The following is a 27,398-nucleotide window of genomic DNA, read 5'->3' on the forward strand; positions in this document are numbered from 1 at the left end:
GTGGGTAGAATTACACGGTATTAATTACGATTACTTCGGAGGTAACGGATGGTTTTGCTTCACAAGGAAAGACTTTTAATAAGACGACGGCATTCCGGAATACGTTTCACATAATATCGATCAACTTACAATTACTTGTGTGACACATATGTTACTTCAATGGGAAGCTTTGGGAAGCGGCCCTGTTGTATTGGGCCGATAATGAAAGGGCATGGTGAAAAAGAAGGGGTTGTATGGGGATATGTGAGTGAATAATTGAATAATATCTCCTTTGACTGAGGAACGCAATGAGACGTAAGTCATGTTGGACCACTGATAACCGTTGGACACATAGCAACGTTTATACTCTCAGGGAGGCAAGGGACGACATTCCCATAGAATGATGGTCATATTTGGCCATTCGCCATATTATTTTGTGTGTTTAACTTGGTCTTAGATAACCCCCCGACTTCGGGATTCGATATGAGTTTCATCAAAAGAGAAAAAAAGACTACAGGGAAAAAGTGCAACTGGTGTCTTTTGTTCTCGTTCTAGAATAACTTTTTCACGTTTTAGCCCGCCTATCTCTGTCTGCAAAAGATGTTCTAGTTGCGTCGCTTGCGGTATTCTTCTTCTATAGTTTACTTTATCTATTAGTCTGTAACTTCGATCTGAAATAACAAAAATTGATAAATGGGAAATAAAAAACACAATTCTCGATTACTTTTTCAAATCGACGTAAGAAACTTTTATACGGTTTTGAGAAAATTAATTAAGAAAAATCACAATCTATTTTCTAAAACTGTTTTAAAATGAATCACCTTTTTAACATTTTTTTTGCCGTGTACTTCGCTCAAATTTTGCATATATTCAGCTCACGTGCAAAAACTAGGTAGTTTCTATTATTTCCCACAAAAATAATTATAAGAAAATGATAAGCCGTTTCATTTAGTTACTTTCGACGTTTTTCTACCAGTGTAAAATCGGCTCAAGTACACTGAACGGAATCTCCCGCCACAAATTGAATGATTTTTGACTCATCCGAGCCCCAAACCTATTTTCAGACACATTCAAGATGATTTTCATCTTTGTGGAAATCATCTGTTTACAAATCGCGCTGAATGAAAATCATCCAATCTTGAAAGGATTTTAGGCTTCCTAGAAGATGGATGAAATTGAATGATTTTCATATGAACATGTAAACAAACCCTGCTATGCTTGTTCATCATTTAGAATAATTTGAATTTCAAAAATAATGACCAATATTTGATGGTTTTACGTAAGATTAATTAGTTTATTCTATCGTTAGTTTCAAAAACATCATCTAAAATTGCCTGCAGGAACATAAGTTTTTATGCTACAAACACTTCGATAGTCCAAACACAGCTCCATGATTCAATCCAAAACATAAGCGATTTGTGCATTATCTAAATCAGCGGGTTGTGGGGTATCAGCGAATCTTGTGTCCTATAGGTTGATAAACACATGCTAAGAAAAGATGATTTTGCACAATTATTACAAACAACATGCACTTACCTAGTTATATTCACTCATAAATACCGACCGCACCACGTTGCTACCACCATGTTTGTTTACAATTTACAAGGATGATTTGATAACTTGGATCATTTGGTATCCATATGTTATTTTAGACGAAATATGAATGATTTTCGATATGGGACATGGAAGAAATTAAAATCCTTCATGGAATAGATGTTTTTCATCTGTGTTACCAATATTCAATAAGCTACTTATTTTCATTCGTTTGTAAATTGAAAATCATCCTAGAGTTGGATGATTTTTGTTCAATGGTCGTTGGATGCATCATATGTTTTCACATTCATTCAGTTTGAGGAACATTGAGATTTGCAGCCAAGTGAATTAGGAATCATTCAATTTGCGGCGGGAGATTCCGTTCAGTGTAGTGTTTTGTTTTGATTCGTGGTTAAGTCACTTTGTCTCTCCATACAGCGGGGCGGTGAAAGTAGTGGTTAGGTTGCGAAAATTGAAAATCTTACTTTCGTCGTTTTGTAAATCCGGAAATTAAACGTTCTAAAAGTGAAAAGTTGAGTTGGTACAGAGCGGTACGTGTAGAATTTCGCCTGCTTAACACGTAGGATCGATAAAGTAAGTTTGTATACTTTTTTGACTTGAGTCTGTATGAATAAGTTTTCGAGAATTATCACAATAAAAAAGTAAGTTTTTCCTGCTGAAACCTCATAATTTTTTTCTTCATTTGACGGGAATAAAACAACAAACAAATATCAATGGTTGCTAAGAACAAAATTTCAGTTCACTGTGATTTTTATAGCGAGATTTTATGGAAAACTGTAATATTTTATGGAAGTGCGCCTGGGTGTGCCCAAGCAGCGCCGGGCACATTGTGTAGAGTGACCACCCCCTTGTGTTAAGTATCTACACGCAGCGAAATGAAGGGTTCTTGGTTCGATTCTAGGTTGCCGTGTAAACTTTTTTTACTTTAAATTTTTGGTTTCTTACAGCAAAATGTTGAAATTCGTTTCCTTGTGGCGATTTTTCATAAGGGAATCCTATGTATTCCGATAGTCGATTTTCCTGCATGTAGGGCTAATGTGATTCCGATAGATGATATATGAGTACAGTCAACTTTCGTTCCTTGCACTAAACCTGTAGCCCACTAAGTGAAAGACTTTTACTAATCGGGCGGATTTTCGAGCTGTCAAATAACATAGAACAAAAGAAAAACAGAGCTACCAACATTGATTAATTGCGTCTTATGTCAGAAAATGACGTTTGCTCCCTTTTCAGGTGGGCTATAGCCCACCTAACGGGAGCCCAATTAAAACGTAGCCCACTTAAAGATAGTGCAACGAACGAAATTCGACTGTACTTTACATAGAGACATCGAAGCAGGCTCTGAATGTCAAACATGTTCTGATTTCACAAAAGGTTGATTCAAAATTTCAATTAGCACAATAAAAAATTGCCGTATTTAAATCTGATAATATGACGAAGCCATTTCAAATTGTTTGTGGAATTGGAGCATTTTGTAAGTTTGTTTCATGTTTCCAAATTACTTCGCTTACAGATATTATCTTGTTACAGTTGTGCTTATCACAAGGCTTCAACAAAAATATTTGACGGACTTGCAAACAAATTTAGTAATGAACTTCCAGAGTACACCAAGGGTTGAAAATGATGATTGTGAAAACATCAAGAAAGGACTAACATGAAATAGATGAATTATGAAAAATTTATCAACAACTTTGGAATTAAACTTTTTTTTTGTATTTTTACGTGGTTCTGAAATTCACAATATACGTTGTACTCCTTCAAACTTTCTGAAGGGAATCCCTTTGGCATTTAGTAACCCAAACAGTAGCGCCACCGTATGTGAAATTGAAGATTGTGACATCGGACCAGAGCAGATCTCATCAGAATCTGTCTCATCAACGGAACATCCTAGAATTGGAACTGTTTCAGGTAACACGTCTGCTTTTGATTTTGATATCTTATCTCATCAAATGATTGACGCAATGTTAAATCCCAAACAATGTCTGAGTAAGTCCAAGTTGGGTTAAGAGGCAGAGCCAGAGCAGAGCCAGAGCAGAGCCAGAGCAGAGCCAGAGCAGAGCCAGAGCAGAGCCAGAGCAGAGCCAGAGCAGAGCCAGAGCAGAGCCAGAGCAGAGCCAGAGCAGAGCCAGAGCAGAGCCAGAGCAGAGCCAGAGCAGAGCCAGAGCAGAGCCAGAGCAGAGCCAGAGCAGAGCCAGAGCAGAGCCAGAGCAGAGCCAGAGCAGAGCCAGAGCAGAGCCAGAGCAGAGCCAGAGCAGAGCCAGAGCAGAGCCAGAGCAGAGCCAGAGCAGAGCCAGAGCAGAGCCAGAGCAGAGCCAGAGCAGAGCCAGAGCAGAGCCAGAGCAGAGCCAGAGCAGAGCCAGAGCAGAGCCAGAGCAGAGCCAGAGCAGAGCCAGAGCAGAGCCAGAGCAGAGCCAGAGCAGAGCCAGAGCAGAGCCAGAGCAGAGCCAGAGCAGAGCCAGAGCAGAGCCAGAGTAGCTCATGAGCCCATGAAGCCGGCTCTAGCTCATTTGGAACTTAACGCTAAAGAGAAGAAGACAAACCTCCTAACCGCTGAGCTATGGAAGGCCTCTCTGTTCATAGTTACACAATACCAAAGCATAGATCAAGGAACAAGTTGTCACAATTATTTAACAGCTTCTTCTAAAAGGTAACAAAATAAAGCGACGAAGAGTTACGCTACTTTACAAACAACCTATTCAACCACCAATCCATCAACATCTCAACTCAACACACATCAATCACCAGAACAAATCCGTCCATTCAATCACATTGGACACCCTTGTCGTCAACGTCAAAACGTGGCGTCGTCGTTTCCATTCATCCAGCCTACACGGTAAAAAATAAGCACGATGCTATTAATAGTTCTGCACTTGGATTTGCACTACTGTTAAATCTTGACAATATCAAGGTAACATCACTTGAATTCAACGTTGCATGTTTTGATTTGAAATAAAAAAAAAGTTCAAATAAAAGTTTCCGCCTGAGCCAGATTTGAACCTTCAATCTTCGGAGTGCGAGCCTTGTATCTTACCTCGACACCAACTCGCATCTGTTGAAAGGGGTTGAATTGAACTCAATTAGTTTCAACAACGAGCTGTCAATGATCGCTTTCATACAAAAGACATGATGTTCAAAATCAACGACTTTTCACTTCAGAGTCTAGTGCTAGAGACGGTAGAGCAAATCCAAAGTTAGAACTCTTCAAACCATGGTGATTGGTGTTTTGAATTGAGTCAAGTGATCAATCCATTCAATCGAACGTGCTGATTTTTTACCGTGTAGTTTGTACTTTTACGACGTCAACCGCATCAATGCAACCGAGCAGCCGCACGCCCAACGTAATTAGAGTGCAAAGAGATAGAAATTTCTTCACTTTTCCCGTTTTGCCACATTACCAACGTTGGTGGATCGCATCGTTGAATGTATCAGCGCCCACGATCATCAGTTGAAACCACGATCATAGACAAACAGACGTAGCACTTAGAATGGTTTCGTTTAAAATCCATAGCCAAGATAGACGGAGCGGTAAACGCGCAGATACGGGATGGAAATTTAATCGACTTCGCTGGTAGTCATGTTGCACGAGATACGAATATGTGTTCCTGAAGAGGGCACTAATGTGAAATGTCAAACACGAAGCAAAACGAGGTGCACGCCTCTGGATGTGAAATACGAAACATCAGAAATTCGAAAAGATTGTTTAAAGTCTGGTCGATGGAAATTTGGTCTGCGTTACGTCTGTTTCTCTATGCCGAATTGATCATGGACTCCGTCCATCCCCTTGAACAGTAGACAGACAGGCCATAATTGTGGCCCAGTACACCTGATGGCAGCAACAGAATCTATCTCGTTCGCGGGTGGTTCATACAAAATTGAATCTTTAGCTACGCGAGTTCACGAATTACGATCACGGGTAACACACGGAAGTTGGTTCGATGAAGTTGATATGCTCGAGACAGTACATACGAGAAAAAGTGATCCTAGTCTTACGAACCTCACTTTGGAACTGGCGCCTACTCTCGAGCCTGGAGCGTGCCTCTGCTGTAACGCTGAAACTAAAGGCAAAGTTTTCACAAGGTTCGAGTGATCGGTGTCACGGTGGGTATGAAACAGTATTAACGAAAGAAATTACCATCAATTCTGCACCCACCATTCAAAAGCTATGGTATCCAAGCATTCTCTCCGTGAATTTGAAAATGTTTCTTCAAAAAGAAAGCATATCCTTCATGTTAATAATGGTTTTAGACACACCGTGGTTTGGGAAGGCGGGAAAAGCTCTCGTTGATTTGCGGGGGTTGCTACTCTTGCTTGGTCGGCGGCATGGCAGATGGAAGCGTTTTCCATGCTTTGTTGAAACTGGTGCTCTGCATTGCAGGGGTTTGGATGGATGGGTGTTGTTACTTATCTACCAGCAGATCACTTTCATGTGGCACAAGCGAGGCAGCCGGCCGCCCACGTGTGGATAGTAGTTTGTTGCACTCTCCAGCTCGGCTAGCTTTTGTAACAAGGGATCACAAAAATGATACAATGAGAGAGATTGCTTTCGTTTGAGAGTTGTAGGTATTGACACTTGCTTGATTCCAATTTAATTAAACTATGTAAAACTATGTATTTTATTTGAACTGTTATTATATGGTTATGTCACACTAAGTGACTGAGCAGAAAACAATGTAAACGTATTATTTATCATTTCAAATTTTGCTTAACTTTGGATGAAGGCCCTTGAGGTCGACCACTTTTTTTTTCTATCTTTATTAACTAGATTTTTAGCTCTAGGCTAGTTCATATCGGGACCAACGTTTTTACTTTCCCTCCGAAGGAAGTCGTTACTACAGTCCCTCCATGAGTCGATGTTCCATTACTCGATATCGACTCATGGAACCATACTAAAAACATAAAATCATGGTTACTATGATGGTCCCTTCAACCAGCTTTCCAAAGAATAGCTGTTCCATAACTCGATATTTCCATGAGTCGATGGTCCCTTCAAGATCGACTCATGGAGGTTTGACTGTATAACTTATTTTTGTTCTATTAAAATGCAACACGTAGTGGCCGATAAAATAAATCATTGTGCGCTGATCCGATACAATGATTTATTTGGTCGATTTTGTGCGCTTTTTGAACAGCGCGCCCAAGCCTATGATTTTAGCGATATACAGTCGCCTCTCCACATCTCGATAAGGAAGCGACCATCGAGATAGGGAGAGATCGAGACAAAGAACAATAATTTAATGAACACTAGATTGAAAATCACTCTGTTACTAGGAAATAATAAACAAACAAACTTCATTTCGATTTTCCAAATCGTTCTGAATCGCTCAAATCTGGTCTAGTAACCTTTGATTATGTTCAGATCGACATATAGAGAGAAAATTGAGAACAAACAGTCAACAGGAATACATCGAGATATGGAGATATCGAGATATAGAGGATATCGAGATATGGAGAGAGAAATCGTATGTAGAATGAAGGGACCGCAATAATCATCGACATATGGAGAGATATCGAGATGTAGAACATCGAGATGTGGAGAGTCGACTGTAGTGTGTTCGAAGAAGATGATTGGTATATTGAATTTTATGAAAAAAGTTGTATGATCCATTCACATAGCAATGAGATAGAAAAACTTTTTTTTTTTCATAAAACGTATCTGAATACGAATCTTTGACAATGTTACAATCTGATACAATCTTTGACAATGTTAAGGTGATTATAGAACGAAGCCACACCTCAAATTTTCAAGAGCACAAGACTTGAGAACGAAACAGCGCTCCGCGTAGAAAATCTATCCCATTGGTCACCGCCAGCAAGCAAGCAATTTGATTGGTTTTCGACGCGAACTGTTGTCAGATTCTCTCGTCTTGTGCACTTGAAAATTCAAAGTTTGGCTTCGTTTTATAATCACCTTAAAGAAGTGGAAAATTGGAACAACTTTGCCGAATATACAATTTTCACACTTTTTGCAATATCCTTGGTTTATTCATATATTTCATATATACCCTTGTAACGCATTTTGTATGAATATTTTTCAAATTTTGTATGAGCTGTAACATCTCAAGGACACCCACCCGCCCCCTTGAGCGTTATGAAATGTGTGCCTTGGACAGATTGAATTAAAAAAAAAACTAATAAATCCATGCAAAACAGCAATTTAAATCAAACTGCGGCGTTCGACGGCGAATGAGGCCGATGAGACAACTGTGCAAAATTTCATGGAAGGGGTTAATTTGAAGGCACGGTAGTTCCGATTTGGCTAACCAAAATAATGAACGAACATTTTTCTCTTTAAGTACATGAAGCTATCAAAAGAAAATAACAAGGTTTTTGTATCTTAAATTTTGACTAAAGGAAACGATTTTTTTGCCGTCCAAATTTTGCGTGTTCCAGTCTTTAATTCATGTGCTCCTTTTTAGTACACGCAAAAAAATTGTGTGGTAAAAACTACCATTTTAGGGAGTTAACTTAAGCGCTCGCACCGGCAATTTTCAGCAGACCAGAAATGCGCTTGATTTTACCATGTCTGCTGTCGAAATCAGATTGTTGTAAATTATTTCTGTCAAGTGCACCAGTAATGTGGTGGGATGTACCGTAAACATAGTAAATTGATCTAAAATTCCATGGTAATTTCAAGAATGGGCGTAGTCAGCTACAATAGTAATTTTTACCACAGATTTTTTTCCCGTGTATAAACCTTCTAAAGATTGGACTCGGAAAAAATGCGACACTTCGTTTTGGGTGTAACTTTTTAACGCGTGGGTAAAAAATAATTAAGTTTCGGGTAATACTAGTTAAGAGTGTTATGTTTATATGTGCAAATTTTTATCGCGATCTGGCAAGTAGTTTTCAAGATGCATTCGAAACAAGAAGAGCTACGCCAGCAAATCTTAGGCGCGGTGATCGATAATCCAGGTCAGTCGCACAGATGGATCGGCAAAAGGCTTGGAATCCACCATTTCACCATGTCCCGTGTTGTGAAGATGTTCCAGGAGACGAAGTGGCGCGCTGGAAGGGGCCGAAAACCGAAAACGGAATACCCAGAGAAGGCGCGGAAGATAATGCAGTACCGTCCTGCGGGGTGACATTGGGCCATAAGGGTGACTTTGGGCCACATTTTCTACAGCAAACTAAAACCAAAATCATGAAAACAATGTGACAAGTTTCAAGAATACGTTATGAATAGTCACTGGATAGCCATGGATTAGTTTTTCGATACCCATATTGGCCATGAGATGCATCGAAAAGGGCGGTCAAAGTCACCCCCTAGGTCTAATGTCACCCCGCACGGCGGTACTTTAAGAATAACCCGAACCTTTCCACTCGAGACGTGACTAAAAAGTTCAATTCGGGTTACGTGATTTTAAAGTCAGGAAGGTGCCAAACCAGACTGACTAGAAAAACACAGTGGCCAAATTGCGTGCGTGGAAGCTGTACCGTGAGTGGCTGATCAAACCAGGCTGTTCCTTCATGGACGAAGTGACTTACATCAAGGGGGACACCATACAAATTTCCAGCGTTGAGTTTTTTTTTTGTCGGTACGTCCCGCAGGTTTCGGAAAAGTTCCGGAAGAGAAAGATGGACAAATTCGCGAACAGCAAGCCGTTGGTTACAACCGGCTCCATTATGAGGAAAATAACCATAATCGTTTTTCTAATTTTCGAAACCTGTTTTTTTGCTCAAAAATTTAAGCAATGCTTAAGAAAATCTATCATTGCATTGTACTTGCTAGCTTTTTTGCAATGATAGATTTTCATGGGTATTTCTACAAATTCGAACGATAAAACTGGTTTTTGATAAATTATGATTGCTAATGATTGAATGATGGATTCTTGAGCTTTAACTGGCAGATTTATCGAAATTAATGCTTGCAGAAGCGCTTGCTGCCCTTCCTTCGCTCTCACGGTGGCCCCACGCTGTGTTCCACGGCTGTGCCATTACGCCAAGCCTGTAATGGATTGGTACGAAGCGATGGGCATCAGTGTTAACCCACCAAATACACCTGAGCTTCATCCGATCGAAAAGTTTTCGGCGATAATAAAGAAAAAGTTGAAGAACAGCGGAAAAAACATTCAAAACCGATGAAACTTTGAAGAAAAACATGGAAATTTGTGTAAGAAAGATGGGCAAAGCCTCGCCCAAGATCTCATAAGCAGTATTAAGAGAGAAATGCGAGCATTCAGCTTGGGAGAGGAAATTCAATAAATAAATTATTATAGTTACCGTCGTGCGGGGCTACTTTTGATTCGAGGGGCTACTTTTGATTCGAGGGGCTACTTTGGAAACTTCCTTTCTTAAAGTGTTTTTCTTAAACTAATGCATAATTCTAAACCTTTAATTGTGCTAGATGAATGTTTACGCCCTTAACTTATGTTTTTCATACGCCATTTTTTAAAGTAGATCTTGATTATCTGTCAAAACATAACAAATACCTGATGCCTCGTGTACAGTGATTTTGCAGAACAAGAAAACATACTCTTAGAATACGTGATCTATCTGTAAACTTGTACAGTAAACTCAATACGATTATCGAAGGTAAGATAAATAAGTGGATTTCATGCAAAAATTATCAAAATACCATCAAAAACTAACTAAAAATGCGAAAATGTGTGAACTTCAAATATGGCTGAAATTTTTTTTTTCTGACGACTTTCAGAGTATGATTCGTGAACATGGTACGCTCATACCGGAAATTGAGTAGTTCAAGAGCGTATTCTTTCCTGTCCTCCGAATCACTCAAAGAGTGCATGGATGACGTTACAAAAGGGCGGAAAACAATAGTGCAGGCATCGAGAGTGTTTCGCATAAGTCGCCAACAAACTACAAGGAACCCACGTAAAATCGCCTGGCCATCAGAAAATATTTTCAGCCGAGGAGGAACAATCGTTCGCGGACCATTTGTCGCTGCTGTCGGAATGGGAATTTCCTGTGGGAGCCGACGATCTGCGAGAAATTGTTAAGATCTATCTCACCAAACAAAATCGAACAATTTCAGCGTTTAAAAACAACAAACCGGGCAAGGATTGGGTGAGTCGATTTCTCCGCGATCATCAAGAACATAGAAAGAGATTTGCACAAAACATCAAGATCTGTCGAGCTAGTGTCAACACGAACACAATCCGAAGCTATATGAATCATCTTTAAAAAACTATTGAAGGCATCCCGCCGCAAACTATATTCAATTATGATGAGACTCATCTTGCTGATGACCCAGGCAAAAAGCTGGCGATTTGTAAGCGTGAACTAAAATGTTTCGAAAACATTTTTGAACTTCAGTATATCGGCCACATCAGTAATGTTTTGTGCCAATGCTGTCGGAAATTTGATCCCTCCTTACGTGGTATTCAAGTCGGGACACTTGTGGGATTCGTGGACTTAAAACGGACCAAAGGGAGCAAGATACAATAGAACCTCTTCCGGTTGGTTCGATGAGCATGTGTTTGAGGATTGGTTCACCATGCTCTTCCTGCCAGCAGTTCGTCATCTGACAAGACCCCGTTGTAATTGAAAAGTGTCAGAAAGAAAATATTAGGTTCATATGCCGTCCGCCTAATTCTACACATCTGATGTAGCCCTTGGATGTTGCATTCTTTGGCTCTATGAAACGCGAATGGAGAAAAAATCTTGTCGAGATGGCGTAATTCACGCGAGGGCACAAACAAGTCAACAATACCCAAGCAAAAGCTTGCTTGTTTCATGAAAGAACTTCTGCTGCATATGTCATATCGCCAAAAACAAATTCTGAGGTCTGGCTTCCGTAAATGTGGAATTCATCCATTGGACCAGGAGCAGCTTCTTAGCCGTCTTCCCCGGGCAGAGGTTAACACAGAACTTGTTGGTGATTCATTCAAGGAGTTTCTGGTTCAACAACGAGAGAATACAACTGAACAAGGAAACGAAAGAGAACACAAGAAGAAACTGAAGTCACTCCGGACGATATTCAGAAGCATATCCTAAAGGATCACAACAAGGCTGCTACAGAGAAAAAGCCGCTGACCCGAAAATCAGGAACAGGAAAACAATCCAACAAAAAGTGATTTGCTATAATTGAAATTGATGGAATTGATTTTTTTTTTGTAAATTTCTCAATAATGTAAGAATAAACGTAAGACTAAACGTGAATTACCATTCTGAGAATGAATAAATATGTATTTACCACAAAATATTGCCTTTCGGCATTGTGAGAAGTTAGTTTAGAAAACTGTCCAAAGTAGTCCCATTACTTATACAAAGGTGGTCGTGCTACTCCTTGTTCTAGAGCCAACATTTTAGATCAATATCTTGAGTTGACCAGCTGGTATTAGGATCTTGAATAGATGAATTTATGTATGGGTAAATTTATTTTAGTCAAAAATTCATAGGACTGAAAATTTTAAAATGCAAACTTGAGAAATGAAGAAAAAATGTCAAAAGAAGCCCCGTCTGACGGTATTTAATCCCTGATAAATTCAGAAGTATCCGTTTTAAAATAATTTTTTTGTGATCATTTTTGTGTGTCTCATTTTTTCTGAGTCCAGTCTTTTTTCTTCTTCTTCTTGGCATTACGTCCTCACTGGGACAGAGCCTGCTTCTCAGCTTAGTGTTCAATGAGCACTTCCACAGTTATTAACTGAGAACTTTCTTTGCCAAAGTTGCCATTTTCGCATTCGTATATCATGTGGCAGGTACGATTATACTTCATGCCTAGGGAAGTCAAGGAAATTTTCATTACGAAAAGATCCTAGTCCGACCGGGAATCGAACCCAGACACCTTCAGCATGGCTATGCTTTGTAGCCGCGGACTTTAACCACTCGGCTAAGGAAGGCCCCTATCTTGATATATTGATAGAGTCCAGTCTTTACTGATCACTAGTAATCCTTGGGGATGGTACACAAATTATGTCACGCTAAATTTCAACTTTTTCGACCCCCTCCCCCCCCCCTTTGTCACACTTTTTGTATGAGTCCTCCGAAAATTTTGTAAGGCTTGTCACGCTTGGCTCGACCCCTCCCCCCCTTGAACCGTAACGTAATTTGTACATGACCCCTTGTAGATCTGAAGACCTGAACTCCAAGGCGTTTTTTGGTAACCTTCAATTGTCTTTAAACTCAAAACTCGATAAACCAAACTATGTTGATCAGTGTGGATATTATCCTTAATTGCAAGGTTCTGAAAGGTCACTCGTTGCGCTTGTAGATCTGATGACATGTACCCATTTCGTCTTTGGTGGAATAAGTGGACACTCAATACGACCACTAAAGTACGAAAAGCGGACAATTTACTTGTACTAAAAGTTAGTTTTTTCTTCCTGACATTACGTCCTAACTGGAAAAATCCTACTTCTAATATTATTTTATTATGAGATTTTTCACAGTTATTAACTGAGAGCCTTCCCAACAATCATTAAACTGAAGATATATGTGTATTGCGCCACTATTGTTGAATTACGATTATAAGCATAACTTTAATTCAACAATATTGGCTCCAACATCAATATTGAAAAGAGTTATACAGTCAATTCTCCCTAACTCGATATTGCAGAAACCATCGAGGTAGGGAGATATCGTGTTACACAACACAAAATCAGTGCAACTGCGGGTCAAAGGATAATGAAAACCAGCTTTTTATATGGTTAAAAATTCGATATCGAGATTCAAAATATCCAGGCATATAGTTGATATAAATTATTGTTACCAACGTTCTGAAGTTACATTATGAATGAATTGATTGTATTTGAACAAGGTAACGTGATGATTTCTTTGTTTAACATCAATTCCCTTAGATGAAACGTCACACATAAGAATATAACTGATGTCACCAGATCACATAGTACATCAAAATCAAACGTCTTGAGATATATTTTGATGCATAATTTTATTTTTCACTAAATTTTAGTCTATACTTCGATACTCATACGCTATGCCCAGGAAAATCGAAGACGAAATTCTAATTAGACTGAGGTTCCTAGATCTAACTGGAAATCAAAGTTAACAAATTTTATTTTATCCTCTGCAACAACTTGAATGCAATGTTTTATGAAACTTTTAGGTAAAGTTCATCGCATTCATTTTGTTACCCTTGTAAACATGAATGATTAAATTGTGACGAAATTTGTTTATAGCATTTTTTATATTAAAAGTTTGGATTGGAGATTTCGATACATTTGTTGAGAAGTAGCGAATGTGTAAAATGTGTTTCATGTTTCTTTCAGTCCAACATTGACATGCTTTGGCTATACTTTTTCTTTGAACTACATTTAATAGAACATTCCTTGTGATTACTGTCTTGATATACTTAACACTTTCCATAGTTCAGGACTACCGGCATAAAATGTTTACAAATTTACTTTATTCATCAAGCACAGCTGATTCGATGAATTCATTTACTGCAGCAATGAACCTAACATAAAAACCTGCAGGCTGGTCAGTTTCAGCTGACAATTTGTCGCACCAACACTCTGTACGAGCTCAAGTAGCGATAAGGGTTTCCTCTAATTCATAGCAATTTGATAAAACATATTTTGGTGATAAAAATGAGACAAATTTTCGCATTTCTAGCGTTATTGCTAGCTCTGGTTCAGATTTCCGGTGGCACTCTGACGCCATCGGATGTCAAGGGGAAAGGTAAGAAGGTGAAGGAGCTGAAAGTGAAGCAAGGACCGCAACCGTCCAGTGTCTTTGATCGGGGTCTAATTCAGGAGGAACCATCCGCCAAGGATATCCTGGTGGAGAGTGGTGCATATTACGAGGAGACGGCACTGAAAAACTTCAAGGGGACGGTGTTGGGGTATGTCACACCGGTAAGTGAATATTTATTGATGGAAATGGGGTCGGCTGTCTGAAATAATATTTATGTTTGGATTTTATTTTAGTGGAATAATCACGGATATGACGTGGCCAAAATTTGGGGAGGTAAATTCAACTATGTTTCACCGGTCTGGTTGCAAGTATTGCGGAAAGGACCAAAGCAATACGAGCTGGGTGGAGCGCACGATATCGATGCCGGCTGGGTGAAAGATGTAAAGAAGGCAGGAGAGGCGATCAATAACAAAGGTAAATGTACATTTTGTTTTATCTTTTAGGCTATTGCTAATATTACTGAAGAGATATTTTAAAGTTTATTCAATTTTTATTTGTGAATATTATTCTTAACTGAATCATACAGCCGACCTACATAAATGGATACGACACAGATATGGACTAGAGTTGGATAAAACACTGAATTATGTACTCAATAATTAGGTTTATAACCATGCTAAAAGTTCTTACATTTGTGAAGCAATCAAACACTTTACTCTACTAGATCTCGTCTCCAACCAAACATTGTTATCATCTTCTATATTCTATACCTTGTTTCATTTTATCGTGTGCAAGAGGATGTTGGCTCGACAATACATGTAGGACAGTTGAGCTTTTTTGAGCAATAAATATATAGAAATTGATATGAAGAAATGTTGAAGAAAATGCTCTAAACATTAAAGTACAGTAATGTTAATTCAAACTTATCATCTCATAGTGAAAAATCATCCTTCAAACCATATTTAAGAAAGTTGCCTCTTCTCCCATCCGTCGAATTGAAATGCTTTCTTCAGCAAATAAGAATTTACCATAAGATGATGAATTTGTCCTTTCATTTCAGTACTAATGCGTTTGGAACATATTCAAAATTTCTATAAAGTACTTACTTGATACTTGATGGGCTACAATTCGCTACGATTAATCTGCTCAGAATGGATGAGTCTTCTCCGCTGGATTCGGTCCTGGACCAATCGTTTCCAGTCGCCCTGAACGTTAAGTGCCCTTAAGTCCTCCTCAACTGCAAAAAGCCATCGTGTGCGCGGTCTTTCACGAAGTCGGCGGCCTCGTCCGGGTTCTCTGTTGAATATTATCTTTGCTTGTCGTTCTTCCGGCATACGGGCAACGTGACCAGGCCGACACAGCCTACGCTTGACAATATCCACCTCTGTATACACTTGGTACAACTCGTGATTCATGCGACGCCGCCAGATGCCGTTTTCTAGTTTACCGCCGAGTATTGTTCGCAGCACTTTACGTTCAAACACCCCGAAAGCTCTCCGGTCGACTTCCTTCAATGTCCATGATTCATGGCCATATAGGACAACCGGAAGGATCAGTGTCTAGCTATCATGTACTACGTTTTTGTGGTGTTGATGGCGAGCCCGATCCTCGCTGTCTTCCTCTTGAAAGGCACGAACGCCTCTTCCACTGCCCGACGGTCAATCCCGATGATGTCGATATCGTCCGCAATGCCAAGGAGCATATGAGAACGTGTGATAATGGTACCGCTTCTCTGCACACCGGCTCTCCTGATAGCACCTTAAACCACTATGTTAAACAGCAAGTTAGAAGGAGAAATCCATCTAAGGTTACGAACGATGACGAAATCTTGTCCACCACCCGCACACTTGTTTTCGATCCATCAAGCGTTGCATGAATCAGTCTAATCAGCTTCGCCGGAAAGCCATGTTCGAACATAATTTGCCACAACTCGTTTCTCTTCACTGAATCGTACGCTGCTTTGAAATCTACAAACAGATGATGAGTCTGCAAGTTGTACTCCCGGAATTATTCTAGGATTTGACGCAGGATAAACATTTGATCCGTCGCCCTCTCGAAAACCAGCTTGGTATTCGCCGACAAAGGACTCCTCATACGGTCTCAATCTGTTGAACAGAATTCCAGATATGATTTTGTACGCCGAATTAAGGAATGTTATGTAATTGGCGCACTCCAGTCGATGCCCTTTCTTGTACAAAGGGCAAATGAGACCTTCCAACCAACTTGTGTGCATTTGTTCTTCCTCCCATATCCTCGAAATGATACGGTGAAGGAGTTCGTGCAGCTGCTCACTTCCGTGTTTGAGGAGTTCGGCCGAGAGCTTGCCCTTCCCAGCAGCCTTGTTGTTCTTCAGCCCATTGATAGCTTTCTTTACCTCATCTAGCGTTGGAAGTTCCACAGCCTGTCCATCGTCATCGATTTGGATTCTGCTACCAGATCCACTTCCGTAATCTTCATTTAACAATGACTCGAAGTACTCTTTCCACCTGGCGGCCACCATTGTTTTATCAGTCAGCAAGTTTCCTTCACGGTCGTTGCGCATGGCGGGAGACAGCGCTGTTTTTCTCCGCACACCATTGACGGATTCGTAGAACCATTGTATGTCGTTCTGTTCCATAGCTTTTTGCCCCTGAGCGATTGCTGCTTCTTCATGCTCTTTTGTCTTTCTGCAATGGATCCGTTTTTCGGCTGCCCTTGCTTCCTTGTACCGCTCTCTGCTCTGACGGGTACCAAACACCAGCATCCGGCTTCTAGCCAAGTTCTTCTTGTTCGTCATTCTCTGGCACTCCTCGTCGAACCAACCGTTCCTTGGACTTAGTTGAGCAGGACCTATCACTTCTCACGCTACCGTGCTCAGTGCTCCGTGGACTGACTTCCACAGATCGCTAAGGTTGACGCTTTCGTTGATTTCGCTAATCCGCTCGTCGCAACGATTGTCGATTCCTAGAATTCGAAACGGTTGATAATCGCTGAGTCGATATTAGGACCCCTGAAAGTTCTAACATCGATAACATCGGAAAAATGTCGGCCCGATTTGGTTGCAAAGTTCGTTATTAGGGTGATGCCAGGTGTGCTTGCGGATATATTTGCGTGCAAAGTTGGTTCTACTGATGGTCGCGAAGTTCACTAAACGTAGGCCGTTGTCGTTGGTAACAGAGTGAAGGCTCTCTTTACCAATGGACCGATGCACGAGTTCACTATCTGACGTTTGAGCGGTGCCGTGATATTTACGTGACCATGGCAACAAGTGAATTCGGCACCGCTCAAACGTCAAATTCATGAACTCGTGCATTGATCCATTGATAGGGCGGAAGAAGTCCTCTTTTCCGACCTGCGCATTAGCGTCACCGATGAAAATTTTCACGTCGTGCTTTGGGCATTCTCCATAGGTCTTGTCGAGACATTCGTAAAACGCGTCCTTCACGTCATCGGGTTTGTCGTTAGTCGGTGCATAGACGTTGATCATGCTGTAGTTGAAGAACTTGCCCCGAATCCTCAATACGCAGATCCGCTCGTTGATCGGCCTCCACCTAATAACGCGCTTCACCTGCTTCCCGATCACTATGAAACCGACTCCGTGTTCAGCTTTATCGACACCGCTGTGGTAGATGTTGTATTTGAATGCGGTGTAAGCGACGGGGTCTACCGCTCTGAATTCACGTTCTCCAGATCTTAGCCAACTCACTTTCTGTATAGCAGCCACGCACACGCCAACTTCTCGTAATTCACAAGCCAAAAGGCTCACTCGTTCAGGTTCATTTAAGGTCCTGACATTCCAGGTACCGAGTTTCCAATTATAGTTCATATTTCGTTGCCAGGTCGGTTGCCGAAAATAAAGTTCGTTTTTTATTCTTTCTCCATTTTTCGTGGTGGGTAATGAATTTTATATGCTACCTTACCGGGGTCGCGCTACCTACATCACGTTGATGGGGCTGCCGTAGCTGACGTGATACAGCATTTCATACTCAGCCGCTGGAAGCCAGAACAGACGCTGTTTGAGCCGCACCTCCTGGTGTACAGACGCTCAGAACGTACCTCCTCTCTCTAGCTGATGTCAGAAGGACAACAGCGCCCAGGCTGCACTACCAGCTAAGTACGCAACCCTTAGCTGGCGGTCTTTGTCATCATTTGACCCGTGGAAGCGCGAGGTAGGGACTTGTGAGGACCAGAGCTGTGTTCGTCGCTCCTTCCTGATTGTCGACTCACCATTTTGCAACCATTTTGCAACCATTTTGCAGCCCATTCTATAAAGTCTCGCATACTCTGAGATAACGCCCTAAAAGCCATTGGTAGCCACGTGTGTAGCTCGTTGTTTTTGAGCAAACGAAAGAATAAGCATCCAAACCAACATCACGGGCAGGTAGATAATGATCCTTACTTTCCCATAGCGTTGTTAAATAACATGAAAATCCATTCAAATGCTCAGAAACAACGAGCTACACACATGGTTACCAATGGCTTTTAGGGCGAGATCAGAAGTTATGCGAGAAGTAATTTCTATGCAAACCTACATCGTCTTTTGGTAACATTGAAATGAGGATTGTAAGGAAGATATGGAAGATTGAATCGCCCAAATAGAATATCTTTGTGCTTGCCATACATTATACAAACGCAACAAATGGTCAATTGGTATTGAAGGCTCTCCGTATCAGTGCACACAGAACACTATTGAGCATCAGGCTTTTCCCTTATAGGGACACAACATCAAAAAGAAGAGAAAGATCATCGCTAATGTTCTTCTTTTGGAATCTGTTTGAGAAAAAATCTTGTACTCGACGCACCGCAGGATAGCAGGGTTTAAATGTGAGAGCTTTTCGTGTGTAGACTGTTTGCGCGCCTAGACTGAAAGCTTGCTAGGTGAAAGGTACAGTCGATTCAAGAGAAAATGCAGCTGGATGGAAGACTTGAATGAACAGGCAACAGTCCACTAGCAGACTTCGCGGAGTGATATTCTCGCGGAAAAATCAAAGTTAATAAAGTTAAAGTTGTCTTGAAAATCAACCCACGCGTTTCAGTGCAAGTTAAATTCAATCCGGAGAAAAACCAAATCCCCTGAGCTACCGTCGGAACAGAATCCTTGATCGATTGTTCCTAAGATCATAGGTCGATTTCTCCAAAAGTTGATGATGGGTTACTCAGACGATTTTTCACTAATTTTTGCCCAGATTTGTGGCTTTTTATTTTCGTTCACTGAGGCAAATGGACTATAGAAATACATATAAACCCTTTATGAAAATTTGTCACAAGAAATTTGGTTGAAATTCATAAATTTGCCTTATGAAAGCAAAACATGTTTTCGCTGCATTCTGGAATTTAACCAAGAACCTTGCCATCGATAGGCCAGTGCGTACATCACGCGCCTATCGGCGCATTGATGTTGAGTAGTGTTAGAACGATACATAAAGCGTTCGTATTGCAATAATCGTTCCAGCTTTCATAAGGCAAAATATATGAATTTCGATAGTCCAGTTCGCTGCGTATAAGATAAATCTTTGAATAATGTACCATCTCCAAAAGATACAAAAACCAAAAAAAAAAATCATGTTGGAGATAAATGGTACAGTACTGAATTCGGTTTCATGTTAACTTCTCACTAAATTACTCTAAATTACTAAAGCTAGCATGGAATGTGAGATCGTTTTATGATAATTTTTTACCAAAATGAAGCAACAAATGCAAAAACCTGGGTTATTTTCCAGGGAGCGATGATTTTAGATATTTGATCGCTTTTGTTAGTAGTTTTGATTAGAAGTTTAATTTTAAAACAATGGCAACCTCTTCTTCTTTTTTTTTTTTTTTCAAAAATTCAGATTTTTTCTTCTGATCTGAAGATTTTGGTCAAACTATTCCATACTACGGCTACCATTCATCAAAATCACTTATATCTCGAGACAGTCAGTCAGACCCTTGAATGTGCAGTATGGGATAGTATGTGGGAATGCCATTGACGGTTTGTAATCTTCTACGAGGTTTTTCGAGAACCGCGAAAATTTTGAAGTTTTTGTTCCCCTATGCTTGAACGATGTGAATTATGATGATAATGATCCTTGAAGTGATTCGGAAGAAATTTGATTGTGAACACGCTATTTGAAGTTTATATGGAAATTACTATGGAAAAAGCAAACCTTTTGTATTCAGAGTTACAGTATGGCCCATAAAAAAATGCAAAAGTCGTCATATCATGTTTTATGATAGTTTTTACATAGAAAATGTGAATGAAACATAAATATTATTCATTACTTGTATTGTTTAATCTATTTAAACTCAGTTTATCGCTTTGTACATGATTTTTATCTGTTACTTTCACCTTACCAGAGAGGAATTGGAAGCATACCTTCAAATTTTATCATGTGGACGTCGAGTTCAATATCTGTGTGATGAAAGCTTTTAAAACATCAACGATGGCGTGAGATTCTTCACAGGCCTTGTCTACAGCATACGCTCATATCAAATAATAGAATCGGTTATTTAATAGATACCTGGGTAATTGGAGACTTAAACATATTTTCGAAAAAACGTTTCATATTGGAGAGCTTTGATTGCACCTTCATATAAGTGTGATAAGCGGCTCCGTTTTGCTCAAAACCTATGAGCTAGTATTGATATAAGTTGTCTCTAACCGAAGGAATAAATTTTATCCTTAAAAATCTGTTCTAGGCATCCGTATTTATTTTTTATTCAACTTTAACAAAAAATAAAGGCATATCATACCTGTAAGACGCAAATGCTCTCAAAACTATGACCCTTGCAAAATATTTTATTGTGATTATGAAGAACACGTTCTCTAAGAACTCCTCCATCCTCTGATACTGAACAAACTTAAATTTTCAACAATAAAGTGTGATTTATTAAGGTGGAAAGTTTATCAACAGAGTATACGACAATCACACGCTGTTTCTAGCTTTGAGCGGAAAAAACCCTTTGAACTTATTTTCTTTATTACATTTCTTAGAACAGTAAGAAAAATATGACAAAAATTGTCCTGGATAGCGAAGTTGTGTCAGAATATACAACAATAATCAAAAATTACATTCACTATCAAAAACAATGAAAATAACGTCTGTGGATGCTATATTCACGTTCAAACAATTTTCGCATTTTTTTATTGGCCATACTGTAGAGAACTCGTCATAATAACCTATGGAAAAGTGAACACAATCATCTCATGTGAAATCTTTCCAGCTACAACTTTGCCCAAGACCACATTTTGATGGGACGTAAGGATATTTGTTATTATCGATAACAAAGTCTATATCATGTTGAGATGATCATTCAATTACTTTCAGAGCAACACTGCTTTTTTTGCTGTTGAACATAGTAGCCTGGATTACCGTTTTGATTCATATTACGGACACTTACGGCCTCAGTAAAGTATAACTTAACATAGAGCATACAAAATAAATCATTATGTATGATTCCTCAGCATTATCGGGCGTCGGAAACCCTAAACGTTCGAATGATGGGTGAAGAATACACTTCCGCAAGTTGAATAATTTTTAATAAATCAAAATGTGTGACATTTTCATGATTCTTATTCCGGACGCTTCCTCACTTTTGCCTCATATTCCGGACACTTTGATTCGAAATCCGGACAGCTCATGAAAATCATTAATAAAAAAGTCAAATCATCAATAGAAATCGTCGAACCACTAAAGAGACATCTGAGCCAGTTGGGCATTCTAAATTTGCATACATTTTTATGGAAAAAGCTTATTAAAACGAGCCTTGGAAGTGAGAACTTTTGAACGGCAAAAATTGAAACATGTCGTGTGAAATGTTTCCCATACAAAGTAGAGTGTCCGGAATTTGAAGCTGTCCGTAATATGAATCAAAACCAATCGAAAAGTGGTCTTCGGAAAAGTTGTAGCTGGGAGGATTTCACATTAGAAGAGTTTGTTCACTTTTCCATAAAATATTATGACGACGAGGTAGAGGGCTGAGAACATAAGATTAGCGTTTTCCATAGTAATCTCCATATAAACTTCAAATGGCGTGTGCATAGTCAAATTTATTTCGAATCACTTCAAACTTTGAGAGAATGCTATTTACCATAATTAAAACCGTTTAGGCATGGGAGAGCCAAAAATTAAAAATTCACATCACTTCAATATACACATACCAATGTTAGACATAGGGTCATGGCGAGCATTTGATATGTATGGTAGTGACTGATTTCTACATAATAGGGACTACTCGGACAATTTCTAAACAAATTATTTTAATACATCGGTCTTACGATCCAAAAAGCTCAGCCATGGTGTAATTTCGTTCTTTTGAAACTACTCATCAGTAACTGTTATATACCTGTCGGAACGCAAGAGTGAGTGTGTTATTTTTGGGACATATATGACAGTAAATGGGGCACATGACTTCCTTCAGACCTAGAGCAGTAGTACGACATAATAGGTTCAACTTTACATAGATATATATAACCATATAACATATAGCCTACTTTGTACGAGAATCCGAAAATTGGCACAGAGAGTGTTGTTTGATCCTTCGACCTTGACGCTTGCTTCTGCGGGGGCGGGCGATGAGGGCAGAATCAATCGTGTTGCGCGCTGCTCGCGTAGCACGGTGGAATAGCGTTAGTAGTGTATGATCCTTTGATCTTGTCACTTGCTCCTATGGGGGCGAGTGACAAACACTTGTTCGGCGTTCAATGCGTTTATCGAGTAATATCGTGAATCCGATTAGGTGCATTCATTTCAAATTATATAATTATCGTTTACCAAAACGAATCCTTACCCCATATTCAAACTCCCAGTGTTTACTTGTGGAAGTGCAGAGGAGTCCTCGGCTTCCATAAAGCAAGTAACACGTCAACATTTCCCTCCCATCCCAAATTGATCTGCATTTGAACGCAGCCGGCGCCGTTATTGATTATTATAATAATAAGAGCACCAGTACTTACACATTGAGGATGCTACTTATCCCGAATAGCGTTTGTTGGTTCCCTGTGTAAGTACAGTTCTTCTTTCAAAAACGGAGTAGTATCTGCGGCCGGTCAATCATGCTCATGCCCATGCTCAATCCGAAAATTGGCACAGATTTCTTGTAGGTCGAAAATTGTGCTTTTCCGCTATGTTTTAAATTCCATAATGACAACAAACATTCAATTAGTCAAACAATACTTCATTAAGAAAATTACATTACAGTTCAAAATTCTCCTACATTAACGACAACCAAACTAGACTATTACGACCATTACCTATCCCTGCCCCCGGCTTTGGGCTGACGTGCGTTCTCATTACCCCACCGAACGCTTCAAAATGAAAATGAAAAATGGAGCAATAAATACAAATGGGTTTTCTAGTTTTGCATATGCTACTGTAAAAGATTGTTCAATGCAATCTAAATATGTCCTCATATTTAGGGGTCTATTTTGTAAATCGAGCAAATCCAAGTGACTCATCTGTGGTCACTGTCGATCAAAGTAAGCATGCATATTACAGATGTCACCCGTCGACTCCCATAGTTATCCAGTCACTTAAAGTGACAACTGTCGAAAAACTCGAGTGACAAGGCCGTGTCGAGTGAAATTTTTGGTCGACAGTGACTCCAGTCGAGTCACTTTGGTCGACTCGACTTATAAAATAGACCCCTTAAACAACATTTTTCCCTTTTTTTCAGTCGTTCCCCGCGTCCTGTTCGACAAATTTACCGACAAGGATTTCTCCCAGCTGCTGACCTACAGCGAGGAGCGTACGATCGCAGCCAAGCTGATCCTCAACACGGTCCGAAAGTACAAATTTGACGGAATCGTCCTGGAGGTGTGGTCCCAGCTGGCAGCGCGAGTCGACGACGAATACCTGGTCGGGCTGGTCAAGGAGATCTGCGAAACCCTGACGGGGGCTAACTTTGCTTGCATTTTGGTTATTCCTCCGGCACGGAAGGAAACCTACGATCTGTTCTCCCGGCGCCATTTTGAATCGCTGGTTCCGGTGGTAACGGCCTTTTCGTTGATGACCTACGATTACTCGAGCATCCAGCGGCCGGGTGCTTGTGCTCCGCTGTATTGGGTGAAGAACGCCGTGCAGCACATTTGTCCGGATACGGCGGAGGACGTGAAGGAGAAACGGGCGAAGATTCTGTTGGGGTTGAATCTGTATGGAAGCGATTACACTCCCAACGGTGGACAGCCGATCGTGAGCCATGAGTATTTGGCCTTGCTCAAACATTTGAAGGGTCACCTGACATTCGATGACCACGATGTGGAGAATTTCTTTGAAGTGAAGTGAGTATGAACTAGGGCGAAAAAATTGACAATCCAATCTCCCATAGCTTGCTTACAATCCTTAAGCCTGATTTGCTACTGAAATTCTTTTCAGTAGTTTCGCTAAAGAAATTTCTCGCCGATTCCTTGCAGAAATTTTCTACAGCGACTCCCATTTGAAGTGACAGTTCTTTTCAACTGCGTACTGCGATCAGAAAAAAGCGCATTCTTGATCGATTCCTTGCAGAAATTTCCCATGCATCAAGATAGGCCGAGAAATTACTTGTCAGCAGCGAATCAGGCTTCAAAGCTAAGTATTGTCTGTTTCATTCACAACAAAACGCGCCGCCAACTTTCGAACAGACTGAAAAAAATCATCGCCAGCAAACCAATCAAAGGAGGTGCTTTGCTTTTGTGTTGGCAAGACTGGGGAAACGTCAAATGCCAGAAAATAAATCAAAGGAGGTGATTTGCCATTGTGTTGGTAAGACTGGTGTAACGTCAAATTCACAGCGGTTGCTTGGCTGGCGACGATTTTGGCGACGGTTTCACCGGCGACGATTACAAATCATCGCGTCCGATAGGGTGCAAAATTTACAATATGCACTTCAACAGAAAAGCAATCGCCTATCTCGATCTAAGAATCTCGATGCGTGGGAAATTTCTTGCAAGAAATGCTCAAGAAAAGCATTTTCTTTGATCGCAGTGCGCAGTTGAAAAGAAATGCCAATTCAAATGGAGCTCACTGTAGGAAATTTCTTGACCATTTCTTGGGCAGAATTTTTTTACTTTTCTTGAGCAGAACGGCATACTTAGCATACGATATGAATAGTGTTCTGTGAAGTACCTAATGTCCTACGTGATAAAAAATATGTTCTAATCAGTCCATAATTAACTAAATAACTGAGATCTAGGTTACAAAAGTTAATCATTTTGTATAGAAACGTTGAAAATTTGTCCCATACTGTACATCTCTGCACTGAAACTTCAAAGGCACAAATCTCGCGAAGAAAGCATCCAACAACAGTGAACTTTTTATTTTGGTTTTGTGCACTAGCAGAATGCTTAAAATAAGAAGATCAGAAACGTTTGCCAACTATTTCTCCAGTTTAGTGCCTTTGAAAACGTGAGTAGGTGCACAAGTCGGCCATTGTGACGGCCATCTTTGGATTCCGAGATGTTTCACCTTAAACCACCTATGTGATTTCCGGACGATTTATATAATATTTTTTCCTTTCAGAACTTCCAATGGACGGCATATGGTATTCTACCCGACGTTGTTTTCCATCAACGAACGACTCAAATTGGCCAAGGACCTCGGCACAGGAATTTCCCTGTGGGAATTGGGGCAAGGGTTGGACTACTTCTATGATCTTTTCTAGTCAAGTTGAATAATTTTATACCTACTAATAACGAAGAAAAAAAAACGCAGTAGAAATTAATTTTCGTTTATTTGAAATTACTTTAAATTTTAAAGTAGTTACAGTACGCCTTACTCTCTAGAATGTCGGTAAATAATATTTTAGATTGTTTCTTCTGCATAAAAGATAAAACTCTGTATTACTAGAAAAAATCTTCTTTTTGAGTCGATATTATAAATAATTTTATAAAAAAATCGAAATAAAACTTTGAGCATCTTCGTCTGCGTTCGAGCCGAAGAATCCCGCGAATCTTTAAGTAGCAGCCATAGGTAATAATTTATTTAGGGAAAGAACAAAGTCCCCATCGTTCCCCCCTTAGCCAGCAGTGGCCTTACCCCGTCCGCGGAATCCCATCATCGTCTGGGGTCCCTTCATGATGCGGCTCATCATCTCCCAGCAGACCTTGGCCGGCAGGAGGCATTTCAGGGGCAAGAAGACACGTACGCTGTCCGGCAGGGTGCAGTTAACTTCGTTCTTCAGGATAGACTTGACCATACTGTCGGCAACGTGTTTGGGTTCGAGCATGGGCAACAGCCGCGGTTTGCAGCCGGCAAACATTCCGGTGTTGATGTAGTACGGGCAGACCAACGTCAGGTGGATGTTGTCGTAGCCATGGGTCTACAAGGAGAAGAGAGAATCCGAATATGAGCATAGTTGAGGAGTCATTTAGGTAAGTTAGTTGTGAAAACGTTAGAGTAAGATGGGGTAAAATCAAATTCAAATCAAATATAAAAAAAATTGGGGGTTCGAGTATTCAAGCAAGAAACTTGCACTCCAAAAAATATAGAAATCGATGAGATTTACAAAAGTTAAAGCCATTTGTTGTTGTTTTTTTGACACGAATATTGTTTCGGTTCAACTTCCATGAAACAAAAAGAAAGGAAAAGTTTGTTCGATTTTGTTTTAGGTTAGGGCATAGCTAGGCCTATTGTTAAGATTGAAGCATCTTGACTTAGTTTTGACATGAATTGATGCAGTAGTTCTCAACCTTTTTGAAGCTCCCCCTTAGAAATCCTATAAACAACTCGCGGACACCTAATAAAGGATATTCTTGTAATCAATGTTCATGAAAACCTGTCAAAGATCTTAGAATGATAGGATGACCATGATTGCCCTTCCACATAGCAAGAACATAGGGACCCGACAAACGCTACTCAGGATCAGTAGCATCTTCAATGTGTAATAGATTTAACGGATCAAGCACTAGGGTAACGGTCGTATTTTGGACCCCCTAAGAAAGTGATTTTAGTTTTGTGTCCAATTAATTATTTGCACAGCGTAACCAAGTCAAAGAACATGTCAAAATGTAGAGAAAAACTTCCTCTGCGAGATAAAAATGCCCATACGGTCATGTAGGATCCAAAAATCATCGAAAATAATTGAATTGGGAAGCACTGTTTTTCATTATTTTGGACACACCAATACATTTTGGACCCTTAAAGTATATATTTTGGACCCCCGGTTTTTTTTCGTTTGGCGACAAAGTCCATGACACTGGATGTATAATATGCTTGCCCATAGTCTAATCAATCGATAGACAATGGAAAACCGAACAAATTCTACGCTTTTTGTTCAGAAATTTGAAAAAAGTTTTTGTTTACATTTGAGAAATTTCTGACGGCTTCAATTTCTGTGTGTAACGTGTTGTAACGGTTGCATGGATGCACCAATTA

General features: G+C 40.0%; 2 protein-coding genes and 1 long non-coding RNA gene across 3 annotated transcripts in view; 2 read left to right on the forward strand and 1 right to left on the reverse strand.

Moving 5' to 3' along the window:
• The first annotated feature begins 2,886 nt into the window (after nt 1-2,886).
• Nucleotides 2,887-3,248, forward strand: LOC110675835. Its single transcript, XR_002499835.1, has 2 exons — nt 2,887-3,007; nt 3,064-3,248. It is a non-coding gene; the product is annotated as an uncharacterized LOC110675835 (long non-coding RNA).
• Nucleotides 3,249-13,924: 10,676 nt separating this feature from the next.
• On the forward strand, nt 13,925-25,727 carry LOC5574881 (chitinase domain-containing protein 1). The gene is made up of 4 exons (XM_021846026.1): nt 13,925-14,309; nt 14,382-14,562; nt 23,722-24,325; nt 25,545-25,727. Exons 1-4 carry the CDS (start codon nt 14,043-14,045, stop codon nt 25,684-25,686), a joined length of 1,194 nt encoding a protein of 397 aa, XP_021701718.1. The 5' UTR covers nt 13,925-14,042; the 3' UTR covers nt 25,687-25,727.
• A 40-nt stretch (nt 25,728-25,767) lies between these two features.
• Nucleotides 25,768-27,398, reverse strand: part of LOC5574879 (estradiol 17-beta-dehydrogenase 11) — an 89,821-nt gene continuing 88,190 nt past the window's right edge. Inside the window, exon 5 of the mRNA XM_001661639.2 lies at nt 25,768-26,343. Coding sequence (XP_001661689.1) covers nt 26,041-26,343 — 303 coding nt within the window. The 3' untranslated portion in view covers nt 25,768-26,040. The remainder of the gene's footprint in view (nt 26,344-27,398) is intronic.

Source organism: Aedes aegypti, chromosome 2, assembly GCF_002204515.2.
Source record: "Aedes aegypti strain LVP_AGWG chromosome 2, AaegL5.0 Primary Assembly, whole genome shotgun sequence".
NCBI classification, from domain to species: domain Eukaryota; kingdom Metazoa; phylum Arthropoda; class Insecta; order Diptera; family Culicidae; genus Aedes; species Aedes aegypti.